General features: G+C 34.0%; 1 protein-coding gene across 1 annotated transcript; it reads right to left on the reverse strand.

Annotated features, from left to right (window-relative positions):
* Nucleotides 1-6653: 6653 nt before the first annotated feature.
* LOC145679717 (uncharacterized) lies at nt 6654-9868 on the reverse strand. Its single transcript, XM_081750284.1, has 3 exons — nt 9823-9868; nt 8717-8895; nt 6654-6861 (listed from the first exon to the last, which is right to left on the reverse strand). Exons 1-3 carry the CDS (start codon nt 9826-9828, stop codon nt 6756-6758), a joined length of 291 nt encoding a protein of 96 aa, XP_081606410.1. The 5' UTR covers nt 9829-9868; the 3' UTR covers nt 6654-6755.
* Between the last annotated feature and the right edge of the window lie 4348 nt (nt 9869-14216).

Here is a 14216-nt window from a genome sequence, read left to right on the forward strand (position 1 = left end):
CACACGAAACATTTGTAGTCATGTCATTTGGAATTATATTAATGAACTTTTAATCTAAAGTACAAGGAGTACACATGAGTAATACATAATTGTGAAAATTTTGACAACTGAAACCCTGAAATGGTATAACTGATGCTACCTGAGACGTCATCAAATAATGCAACAAAAATGTAAATGTAAATTACTATTGAAAGAAAAAGCAAAATTTCTGTGCTACAAAATAATACTGTTAGAGAACAATGATGTTGATAAAATATTATAAGGGCATGTATTCAATGTCAATTTTCATATAAATGCCCAGATGTTTTTTTTTTTTTAAATTAGGGGAAAGTAGACTTTAGACGATATTAGACAAGGCAATTATGTATGCAAAATTAGGAGACATGCATTCAAATTATTTCCTGTAATAAAAATTAGAATTCAACTTTCCATGGTAGATTGCACATGTTCTATCTCCGAACAAGGTAAAATACGTGCAATTTACTATGGAAAGTTGAATGTTAATTATTATTACACGAAATAATTTGAACGCATGACTCTTAGCATGCAAGATTGCATAGAAAATTGCATCGCATAAAATGGGCTTTAGGGACTTTTAGCTTAACAAACTTCTTTTATCTCATTGATCCTTTTTATCTGATTTATTTGAGAAATCAGGAAAAAGAAAGTTTTCGTCAACTTTTCTACTCAAGGAAAGTAAGACATCAATTTTTGTAAAGATCAATTTACGCGAAGTACGAATAGTTTTTGATACAAATTAATTATTTCGTAAGAGCGAAATATGAACATTAGGCTAATACTTTTAATGTGAATGTTAACATTTACGAAATGATTTCTTTCATTTTTAACTTTTACCATCGCTACTCACAATTTCGGGTATACTAATTGAACATTTACCTTTCTTGTTGTTAGTCATTGGTGCAGACCCTTTCATCTGAATGCATAACTACCCTTCATATTGCAGCTTTGTATGAAAATGTACATATTCTGTTGGCTTGTATCGATGTAATTGTTTAAAGAAAGTAACATGCTTTTACATCAGAATTTCACAACATTGATAATATAGTGGTGATTAATACAATTTCTCAACAAACCAATTTTAAATGTTTTTCACTCACACAATTCATTTATCACCTTGCATAAAATTTTGATTAGTAGAGTTAGAACTAATCTTCATACGTAGGTTCCAATGCTTACTATTTAACTGATAGACACCTTTATTTAGTTAGTTATTCAAATAAGTGTCGCAGGACAAGAAAAGAGTAGCGCGTACATGTGAATAATTATAAGATATTATGTAAAGTTTGCACCTCTATTCGATTTACTCTCGTTGTACATTTTGACAAGTTATGCAAATAATGCTTGATAAAGCTTTCATTAAAAAAAAACAGCAGTAGCATCATGATTATAGAAGTTACAAAAAACATTAAAGAGTAATCCCTTGTTCTAAGAGATTTTTTGCTGTTTGCAGCATGCAGTATACTAAATACAATACAAGCGATGCATTAATAATTTTAGCTTTGCGTGATATGAACCTGAAAATATGAAATACTGATTCTAGTTTCCAAAAAGTTCATGTAACATCAATAATGCATATTTTTACATAATACGGACAGCAGCATAATAATTGTACATTTTTATTTCAAACTATCCTATCCCTTTAATTTATTGAAAATCGTATTTTCTTTTAAATGATTCTCTGCCCCTCCTTCAGCTACTTATACTTAACAATGGCCATACATCAAAAGATATGCAGTTCAATTTCTTGTTAGGGTTGCCTCGTATAAATGGAAAAGGTACAGTCGGTATTCATTTAAAAAAGAATATACAAAGTGGTTTATAAAAAAGGTGTTTCTCGGAAGATAAACCAAACTAAATGGAAGAACTAGCTCGAATTTCTATGTTCCGATTTCTGCAACAAAATCACGGAATTTACACTGAATCACTTATGATTGAGACTATGGATAACCAGACAAAGTTCCAAATCTTATGCGCAATCGTTCACAGTGAACGGATCTAGAGAATGAAACAAACCAGTTGCCGTGGACTAAAACTCTTTCCTTCAGCACAGCGGAATCAATATCCAGTTTCAAAGCTAAGCTTTGCGCACACCTCTCAGTTCGGGGTAACATCAAAAATTATTTTTTCAATAAGAAGTTCCGGAATGTTCCGAAATTCCGGAATGTTTCGAAATTCCGGAACGTTTCGAAATTCCGGAATGTTCCGAAATTCCGGAGTTTCGAAATTCCGGAATGTTCCGAAATTCCGGAGTTTCGAAATTCCGGAATGTTCCGAAATTCCGGAGTTTCGAAATTCCGGAATGTTTCGAAATTCCGGAATGTTTCGAAATTCCGGAATGTTCCGAAATTCCGGAGTTTCGAAATTCCGGAATGTTCCGAAATTCCGGAATTCCGGAACGTTCCGAAATTCCGGAATTCCGGAACGTCTTGAAACTGTGTTCCGATTCCGGAATTGGAATTTCCGTTCCGAAAAATTCCGGAATTCCGGAATTAGGAACAGCCCTAATGTGGAAATTACTTCTAAAGGTTGACAGAAATGATAATTAAGAAAACTAACTGCTATATCCTGTGATCATCGAAAAGTACAGGTTTCGGTCATCTGTACCTTTACCATTCATTGACTCTCCGAGATTTTTTTTTCGTTGCTTATCCTATTTATTATGCAGTGCTCATATAACTTAGATCGGACTATCCGATTAAATCATCTGCTACTAAATTAATATTTATGTCATTCGCGTACCCGGACGTCGACCCATGACCCTCTTAAGTATTTTCATTTCTTTTCTTAGTTTAATTAGTTGATGGAAATTAACGACGTCCCAGACTTTGACATGTCTGCGCAGGGTAGCTATCGGTGATGTTTGGTCACTGAAATCACCGATCCAAAATTCAGTTTATTTAATTTTTTTTTATTTTGGCAAATTCTCATTAGGGATATCGTATCTATTACTCTAGTTTCATTACTATTCTGGACTCTCCTAGTTTCTTAGAGGTCGGATGATTTTTTTTTCTTTTTGAAATTCTAAATTAGCGCCTTCTCTAACCTTCCGGTGGATTCCGGGATCTCCAAGGACTCAACCGGATACAGCGAGGAGGGGAATTTCCTTAAAGCTTCCGTCTTTCTGAAAATTCCCTTGCGGGCACTGACTAGTTGTGTGTTTGGAGATAACTTTTGAGTTTACGTATTTAAGTAAACCACCCCCTTTTTGGCATAAAAGAGATTATTTGGTTATAGTATGTTGTATACGTAAATTCGACCACTTATCTTTCGTAGTTGTAGTGTTCTGTCTCCTCTCTTTTTACTTATACTTCTCCTACTTCTTCTCTAAAGTTTTTTTTTAAATTTCAACTTCCCCCCCGGTTTTGAAACTTATGAAAACATACAATATTCATATCACTTATTTCGATCGTATGTACTAACTGAGACATCGAAGGATGCAATTCGTGGATGTATTTCAGCACAACTCAGGACCATTTTCGCGATATTCAATCCACCACGGGAGAAACTGGCGAGAAGGTACACTATAATTTCAGATTCCCAGAAACTTACTTGTTATTCATTGATCGTACAACTTATACCCACTGATTACTGATTTCTGGTTTTTTTCTTTCTATTGATTGGTTATATGGTGTATGTATTAGTAGTTTGGGCCCACTAGTTTCGAATAACATTGATTTTTTTGTATATACATACATACATACATATATATATATATATATATATATATATATATATATATATATATATATATATATATATATATATATGTGTGTGTGTGTGTGTGTGTGTGTGTGTGTACTTACATAGTTTGAAAAGTTACGTGCCTGCTCTATTTGTTGTATTTCCACCTCTTATGTCAACTTATTAAATAACACCAATTATTTCCTTATACGCGGATCTTAGTAAATTGAGAATTATTATTATTAATTATCGGGTTTATATATATATATATAATTTCAATGTTGCAACCTTATGAGAAGAGAAAATAATTTTTGTTAGTCAGGGTTTTTGTTTTGTCTTTGAGCCAATAAAATGTGAATATTTATTGAATATAAAAAGGTTATGTAGAATTTAAACGTCGACGAAATGCTGAGACTGATATTAGAGTGAAATTGATTATATTGAGGAATATGAATAAATATATATATACACGAGTATGTATGTAAAGGGCTCGGTATTTACCCTGGTTGTTTTAGGTTGCCATAGATTTTTGACACCCGACATTGACCAATAATTTGTGATGTAAAGTATTACCGCGTAATTTATAATTAATGACACCTTACTAATTTGTTAGTAATGTTTGTAACTATTTAATTTTTTAATACTATGTCAAATACTGCATGTAAATAGAACAAGTAGCAGGTCGTAAGAAAAGTAAAAATAACCCTAATCCTTATCCTAATTTATTTTGCGAGATTATAGTGAAATCAGTAAGCTACGAAACAGTGTGCCCCACCAACGAATCCTTCTATCAGTAATCTATGAAACAAATCCTCCCCTACGACTGGAAAACATAACTATTTGTCGTTCGTCAGTTCTGTGACTAGAATCTTTTGACTACACGATCTAGACCAGAAAAAAAAATCGATGAACTGATTTTGCTAATAATTTAGGAATGTGAATACAGGACCTAGATAGGTCCAAAGACATAGCTCCATTCAGACATATAGTGTAATGGAAATAAGTTCCCAATGTTTGGGACTGGATTCAATAATTTTTCTTTAATCTGAATTAACTTTGAAATTTTATATCAAGTGCGTCAAGTGACGAAATGAGAAATTTATATATATATATATATATATATATATATATATATATTATGAAGAAACTAATTTATTTGTCTATAGTTGAAACAAAAACGATTAAATACTCTCATGGACACCAAACACAGTGAATAAAGAGAGTTGAAAAAGGAGTTATTATCGACGCGAGAAAAGATCATAAAATTGTCGAAATTCCTCCTCTTGGGACAGAGACTCAATAAAATGCTACTAAAGTGCTTTTTTTTTAAAGAATGATTAACCAATTTTTTTTCCACAATGTATTCGTTGCATTGAATCTTAAATATGTTGACCTTTGAATTTTTTTTCCTTTATTTTTTGTCTTTCGTCTTTTGTCGAATATTATTTTTTTAATGTAATCCAACTTTTAATATCTCTAGAAAGAGAAATTTGTTATTTGATATTGTTGAAAGTAGCAGATTTCTGTGCATGCTTATGAAACATTCTTTTTTCATGTATCAAATTTTTCCTGTCATGTCAAACTAAGTTTTTCTTTTATTGAAATGTAATAAATGTCTATAGAAAGGTAGTTAGGTTAGTTTAATTCAACTAAATACAACCTGAAGCATACATTGTCCTGCATGAATGTGTGTGTGAGTGAAATGTAGGTTTAGTATTAAGTGCACCAATTATTTTGACATATATGGGTGACTTATTATAATTAATGGTAGTTGGCAATTACAGTCGTTGAATGTCAATACTAACTTAATTTAAGTTGGCTCTATGAAGGAAGCAAAAAGGACTGAAGTAACCTGAACGAACGATCATTAGGGGAGAACTTGGAGAGTCAGAATCTTCGACAAATAGATGTGTTGCTCTGATTTTTTTTGTGGTTGATTCTAACATGCCATCAACTTCGTCGTTTATTTTTCAAATATTGGATATTAGTCTAGAACTTCTGGAAATATTGAATAAACGGTTAAATTAAACTTTCTCATCTATCTCAGAGCTAGATTGGGATAATTCGGTAGTTGGGGTTAAATGGATCTAGGTCTGGGATGTATGGGTTAACATGTGTCTACCTTTAATCACCTTAATACCAAACATTCACCCAATAGCTATTGGAAATGATCCCAATTCGATAATTATTCACTTTCCTTTACAATATTTCTAAAAAATATCCAGTAACAGTTCCCTTTTTTTCTTTCTCTATTTTTCTTCTCTTCTTATCCCAACTTTCTCTTCTCTTCTTTACTTCTTCTTCTATTTTAATAAAACTGAAAAGGGGGTCGTGATTGGGAATTCCATATATAATAAACACGGTCATGTATTTATTTATTTTATTTCATTTTCTTCAGAAGTCCGATAAAAACGTTTTCTCATTTCGATTGAATCTAGTATGTTCGAAATTAAGAAATGGATAATATATTCCAATATAATTAGACATAAACCTATAGCTTCATGAACATTCCTCCCCCCACACCAGGGGCGAAGGGTTCCCACTCACGATTTATTCCATGCATCTCATATGTTACAGAGCTTTCTTTTTTCTTTCTTTTTTTTCTTCCCCCCTTTTTCTGTTTTACAATCTACACAAAATTTGGAATCGATCAGCGAAAACGCACAGTTCTAGCACTTGTGGTTTTCGAGATCTCATTATCGAAAGGATTCGAGACAAACATATAAACTTTTCTTTGAAGACAAACATATAAACCTAGCATTTTAATATATAGATTGCCGGTCTGATGGACAAGTGTAAAAAATCTGGTTTGAGATATACCGTAGTATTTGAATATGTTAGAGCTTTATATCTAATACAGGAGACTTACAAGAGGCAAAGAATAGAAGCAGGGTGGAAGTAATTCCTTAACATTCTTAATGAAATAATTAAATAAAATACAGTAATTTTTGAAATGAAATTTATTGATTTTTTAAATAATCATTTGTTTTAATTTTGATTTTGATTTTGATTTTTTCAACAAAACATATGTACACAACTAAAAGTATTCCTATTTACAAAGTTCCTGGAGCAGGGGCAATGTTAATGTGATGACTGGCGTATGGGAAGCCACCAGGAAGTGGAGCAGTGTGAAGAGAGCCACGAGTTTGAGCTACATATCTGGAAAATAAGAATAAAAAAAGTAACGTTAAAAATATTGAACAGTCAATAACATATTATTAATAATTCATTATTATTTAGCAACACTGCTGAGTCAGTTTTCAAATTATATTCATGTTGCACATTTAAAAGAAGTTGTGGCCTTTGGGAACGACATTGCCCTCATGGCAAGAATACAACTAGCCTATTGTTCGAAATTTGTAAATTAACCTCAAGACAATTGGCGCCGAAGAGGCGAGGGAAGAAAATCTAAAATGCAATAACGAACGTATGCAGTCCACTGAAATATAATGTTCATAAATATTATGAATAAAAATTATTAATTAATTCCCTTTATTACTTTTTTTAATGGAGTCCACAAAATTGGTATTGACACGCTATTCAATTAAGTGGTTGATTTTTGTTCGATCATATGGTTGTTGGTCTTTTTAAAATAAATCTGTTTGTGCTAAAAAGAATTAATTTAATATCTGAAGCATTTGACCTTATAAACATTTTATTCATGTCAATTTGTGAGTTGTCTAGTGATTTCTGCAGTAGGGTACAATAATGAAGCAATTCGGGAAATAAACAATTCTAAACCTTCACCACTGTAAACTTTTCTTTCAAAATATGCTGGATGTATACACCAGTAACCAAATAAAATTGCATATACAGTTATTACACTTTTGTTACACGTGTAAATGTATTTCTAGTAGTAATCCAAAATTAATGCCATTGAGTATTTTCCACGTACTAGATATTTATTGTTGCGGTTTGTAATTACATGTAGTGAACAAGTGAGATCAATTCTAAATGCCTAAATGGAATTTTCTTATTGAAAACTAGCAGCATTCACCCCGCTTCGCTGCGGTCACCCTGGAACGCAATAAACTTTGTTACTTAGATAATTTTTACTTTTTCGCTTTCAAGTGATATGATAAAAACCATAGAAGATTGGATTAAATGTTAACATTATATCGCCTGTCATTTATGTTAACCCGCCGAGTGACACGGTCATGTGGGTTGCATATAAATACGGTTAGATTTAGCTATGATAAGCTAACAAAGGATTTGTACGTTATGGACACTTGAATGGTCAATTATCTCAAGACACTGGTAATTAAAAATTAAAGTGATATGATAAAAACCATCTAGGGTCCAAATCTTAATAACCCCCCAAAAATAAAAGAAATTGGTTCAGCCGTATTAGCGTGATGAGGTAACAAAGGATTTGTGCGTTCTCTTTTATATATATAGATTGAGTTAGTAGGACTAAGAAGTTTCGTCCCAAGTCTTCAGTTAATGCATCACATGAAGAAGTTAGTACAAAGCTTTAATATGAGTGATAATATAATATTCCTGTCGCATGTAATATTTCATATTATATTTTAAGAAAATCTAGATTACATTGAATTATACATGATTTAACATCTCAAGCATTTCAACTTCTCCTTCGGTTAATCCAGTCAAGTTCTCAATGAGAAATGTCACAGAGATTATGCTCAGAAGGAAAAACTTTCTTACAGTCCAGTCCACATGTTCAAATCAGTATGATAGCAATTTTTAGTAAAAGTAATTATCAACAATAGAGATGCGCACGAGACAAGATTTGTGGCTGTCTCGTCTCGAAAATGTGCTCTTAAAATGGTCTCGACTCGAAAAATGTATATTTTTCTATTGGAAGAGTTGTATCTTGACTCGAATTTTGTCAGGAAAATCCTGTCTCGACTCGTCTCGTGCGCATCCCTAATCAACAACTAAAATTATTATTGTTAGATCCACGCAAAGATTTGCTTCTTATGAGAGATACTGGGAGTAATGAAAATCTCATTTCTTGTTGAAGTCCTTTGGCTAAGTAGTCTTCTGTACTTACCCTGGTTGGATAGCTGGGGCAGCAATGGCAGCTGGAGCAGCAATGGCAGCACGAGCAATAGTTGGAGCAGCAATGGCTGCTGGAGCGGCCAAGAGACCGTATGGGTTAAGAGCAGGAGCAGCAGACAGAAGAAGCTGAGCAGAAGCTACAGCCAAGATGGCGAAAAGAACAATGACGTACTGGAAGAAAGACAATAAATAGATTAGTCTCAAATACAAACTATTCTAAACAATTTTACTATTGTTATTATACAAATATTACACAGTTTAATAATAAAAATGTCCAATAATTGGGTTATAATAGTTTAATATGTAATTCTGTATATTACCGTTAATCGAATCGACAGAACACAAGTCTTGGTGTTTCTTGATTTGATCATTACTGCTGTCTGATGGAAGTATACAAAAATTCACTTGCTGAAATGGCCAGCACAAGCTCTCATTGTCAATCCAGAATGAGTATTATTTGGAGTATAAATAATAAGTACTTTTAAACATTTGTCGGGCACTATGGCCACTTATATTTAAAATTTCAATAGCCAAACAAGTAATAAGTATGTTTTTATACCTGCTTTCAGGGTGAGGGAGTACGAGATATTCTCAAGTAACTCAAAGAAATAATGTTATCCAGTACAAATTCGCATGACCTGAGATCAAAGTTACTCTTTGCATTTGGGGTGTGCTCTATAACAGATATATATAACTAATGAAAGGTAAATTTGAGATTAAATTCCCGTTTAATAGAAAATGAGTGGCGCTTGTTTTAATATTATGACTGAAACACACTGCTGATTAAACTAATGATTCATGGCAAATTTCAAGAATCATAAACTAAGTGTGTAAATGTGATGGGACCATTGCTACAAGCCCTTTGCTGAACTTTTATACTATTCTTTCCTACAGCGAGACATTAGGTAGCATTTAATTGTATCTACTTCCAATTTAACGCTTTGTATGATTCAGTTTAAGTATGAAATAAACCGTTATGCACTTTCGTAATTTCATCCAATTATCATTGCATTCGCTCTGCAGTTCTTTCGTAAGAGCGTATGTATACACAACATTGCATATAGAATAAATTTGGTTTCAGCTATAATTCTTCCTTACCTTCATTATGGTTGTAGGTATAAGTTACTTGTTTCTGCAGTGAAACTAGTGACAATTGCACTTGGCATTCCTCTTTATATACATGCAGTTGAGAGCGGAGTAGAGAAAAAAAAGTAAATTCCCTGACCTTCAGTAGACAGTACGGAACAAACTGAGGCTGCAGACTACTTAACATAGGTTGAGAATATTTCTTTGTGGGAGGATGGGTGGGGAAGGGGAAGAATTGAACGACTTGGTATTAAACATAGAATGGGTGTGGTCTTACATTCCGATTTGTTCTTTGGCACATAAAATAGTTGTTAATTTCACTTTCATATCTTCTAGAAATTTTTAATCACAAACGGAAAAATTTGTTGTCATCAACAACTAACATTATAAATCTACTGATGGATGAGGTCTCTTTAACCTTTCTCTGAAACTATCTGCATTTTCAATGTTACGTTACTAGATTTTCTCATAATATCTTGTATTTGGGCGTTTTTAGGTCAACTCTTGTCTCTCACAATATGTTAGTAGGCTAATCAGTAAACAATTGATTTCATCCAACGATCATCATTTCTTCTCTCATTATATCTGTCAGTTGCATTTCTATGTCTTTACTTTTACAATAGTACTAGCTGAAATACGCATTCTTTGCATGGGTCAGATAAAATATCTATGTACACAAACTGAACAACGAAAGGAAAAACTATCGGTCATTTTCTTCTATTTTTACATATTCCGGTAAACGCCCCCTGAGACCTCCTGGTTCGAAATTTAAAAAAAAGGCCTCTGGCCCCCAGCCTATGGGGGTTGTCTTTGGAAGTCAACACCTGTGAGAGTATCACTATTCATCTCAGCAACCACGAAAACTATGGATTTGACACTATATCGGTCATTTTGGATTATTTTTACCCGTCTCGGTAACCACGTGTCCGGTGACTCCTGGCCCGCAGCCGAATGGGGTGAATTTGTAAGTTAATGCGATCCGAGTTTCACCATTGATCTCAGCGACCGCGAAAAATATGAATTCGACACTAATATATCTCATTTCCTACTACTTTTACATACCGGTAAACGTCCCCTCTGAGATCCCCTGGTTCGAATTTTGAAATAAAAAGAAACTGCTGCTTCGTTGTGGTCTGGGGCCTCGACCAAGGTACCCGTGACCAAAATTTAGTAACTCTCGGCCCACTCGTCTGGTCCCCAGGCAGCACACAGACAGACAGACAGACACAGAAACAAGCTCTTTGTTTTAATTATATTATATAGATATGTCATTCCGATCATCTTGATACATTTGAGGAGGGCACGGTGGCTCAGCGGTAGATTGCTTATCTCTGGTGCATGGGGTCCCTGGTTTGGTCTCCAGCAAACTAAGTTGTGGTGGACAACATCATGTTTGTGTTTTTTCGTGGTACTCTAGTTTCCTTCCACATTCTCATTTCATCGATTTTTCGATCATCATTCACTTGACTTAATCATCCGTCTTCCTTAGCCTAAAGGGCATAATTGTGGGACCTTAAATGATTTCATTTTTGATACATTTGATTCTTTCCCCACCTTTGTGAGTTATATCTAGCAAATATCTCTGCAGCCTATTTCTCTAATTTTCTGATACTAATGGATTTTGTTAGTATCCACGTCTCCAAATCATATGAAAAATAGATTACATTTACTGAAAATGTTCCTTTCATCAACATTTTATTACTTTAAAAAATATATATGAAATTGTTCTTTCTGAATACACTGTAATACCCTGTTTAACGATACCATCTATAGAGATCTTCTGTTCCAGTCAAAGTTTGAGGTTAAAAGGATATTTTTAATATTTTAACAAGCGATTCGTTGATAAAATAAAAGAAATAACACCGTTTACGAAGTATTAAATTAGAGAATGTACATACGAAGAGTATTCAACAAAGAGTGAATATTACTTTCTTCCGACATATGTTTATTGATCATTATTTCTTCAATACTAGTTCATCGACTAGTACCAAATTATTCAATACATTGATCCAAGTTCCTTCCAATTGTCAAAGACACTAAAAAATATTTTTAACGGGATCTTCGTCACCACCTCTGAAGTCTTCACGATTTGTTCTGATGACGAAAACTGTTTACCACGAACACGTTCCTTCAAAGAGAAAATACTCTCTAGATATGAAACTACATGAAGCCAGTTCTGGACTAGGGAGAGTGAGGACATGTTTCAAGTTCCAATGTCAAGAGATAAGACACAACATTTATTACATGCAGGTAAGTTATCACGGTATGAAGCATCCACCGAGGTGCAGATTTTTTCGCTTAATATCTCTTGCAAAGTTTTTGATACATCAATCTAGTGTTGGACTGTTGCTGATAGAAAATGATAATCACAATCTTTCTTGCGGAAACCACCACTTTTCCATTCTTTTGTTTCTGCACAGAGATATACTGTTCACGCTAAGGGTTAAAATGACGTAGCCACGTTTCATCTATAGTTATCATCTTTGCAAGAAAATTCTGAATTCTTTCCTGAAACATTCATTTCAGTAAAGAAGAAAAAAACCTGGATGAGGAAGCCTAGTTGTTCCGGAATGATTAGCACGAACGCGCTTCCTATTCGTCTTCCACATGACTGTTAATGTTCTTTAAGTTATTTGGCGATCATTTCCCACAATTAAGACAGTCTTGTTGTCGTAAGAGCAGTGGCATATTGTTTGCCACAATGTCGTTGTCCACAACCCGATATTGGTATTGTTTGCCAAGATTTTGTCACAGTATTTGGATTTCGGTTTTATCAGATCACATCATTGTAAAGATTCACACACACCTGATGTAAAAAGTAAAGATTGACAGGCACCTCTATTTTTGATCCATTTTGGTCAGAAATGCTCTTACCTTAGGGAGAGATAAGTCTTAGTAGCCTAGTTGATAAAAAGAGAAGATTAAGCTCCAAACAAACAAACATAAACCATCATTAATATACATATAACTGCATTTTCTCTTTTAACGCAGTTCTTAGTATTATTTCCTGTTATGTAATGTTCTATTTTTCAGTTGTGCTTAGCAACTAAATAACTGGATTTTATACACTTAAGAAAGATAAAATTAAATGTTTCAGTTTTACGTCCCACGGTTAGTCGTGTAGGATAAAGGAGACGGTGATGATGAGAATGAATGAAAAATGGTTGACTGTAGAAAATAGGGGAACCACGAGAAAATCCACGTATTCGGTATTTGCCTACCACAAAGGCTCTTGGCAGAGCTGGGATCAAATTAGATACAGTACGCACCAGAGCTGAACGCTCTACTACTGATTCACCGTGGCTCCTATACACTTAAGAAATGTATATACAGGGTGTTTCAAACAATGCCTTCAACGTTTGGGAGATGATTCCTGACACCAAGATAAGACAAAGTACAGACCAACCTGGGTGCACAAGTTCTTCCTTTCGGAGTTATAGGTCCCGAAAATATATAAAAAAATGAACTTTCAAAATCCATAGGTCCATAACTACGGGACCTACCGTAGTCGGGTCAAGACTTCACTTAGGAACTAGTATGTGCCCTATCCAAATATCCAAATTTCACAATCCTGCGGTATTTCTGCAACCATTTTTATAGAGGTAGTTGGTGAGTACTTCAATTATATGCCCGTAGCCAAACTCTCTCTATAAAAAATGTTGCGTGAGTACCGTAGGATGCTGAAACACGGATATTTGTATAGGGCGCACACTAGTTCCTAAGCGAAGTCTTGATCCGACTACAGTAGGTCCCATAGTTTTGGAGCTATGGACCTTTAAAGTTCATTTCTTCATGTTTTCGGCAGCCTATAGCTCCGAAAGTAAGCATTTGTGCACCCTGGTTTGTCTATACTTTTTGTCTTACCTTGGTGTCAGGAATCACCTCCCAAACATTGTGGGTGTTGTTTTGAAACACCCTGTATAATAGTTCAGGTAGTTGTAAGAATAGCAAACGTTACAAAATGCCAATTGTAAGACAAGTATAGGTATTAACTACGAAGTTCAAAGCTAATCTCATATAGCTAATTCTAACTCGTTTTTTAATATTCGCAGCACCCTTTCTGTAGAGATAACTCACAAGAAGTAGAATTTATGAGCCCAGAAGCATGAAATAAAGTAATGACTATATTCGTGTATAACATCACATTATAAACCCTATATAAACCCGTATATAAACCCGTAATAAAAAACTGCTATTAACTACTGAAATTTCAAAATTTCTGGACAAATCTCAAGTTTCTGAGACGTTGTCTCAGGTCACCATGTATTCTCAAATGATGAAGTGCTAACTGTATCCTATCGTCAAATCTTATACACATTACTTTTCATTTCTTCTGAGTAATGTTCTGCATTTCGATTCCTTTGAAAGCATGAAAATTAAATATAGCATCTTCCTTCAATAGATAT

The sequence above is a fragment of the Thermobia domestica genome, chromosome 2 (assembly GCF_964235325.1).
Source record: "Thermobia domestica chromosome 2, izTheDome1.hap1.1, whole genome shotgun sequence".
In the NCBI taxonomy this organism is placed as follows: domain Eukaryota; kingdom Metazoa; phylum Arthropoda; class Insecta; order Zygentoma; family Lepismatidae; genus Thermobia; species Thermobia domestica.

Excerpts from the sequence above, each read along its gene's own strand:
- LOC145679717 (XM_081750284.1), bottom strand. Across the intron at positions 6,862-8,716 it reads GCCCCAGCTATCCAACCAGG|ATATGTAGCTCAAACTCGTG; the intron begins GTAAGTACAGAA and ends CTTATTTTCCAG.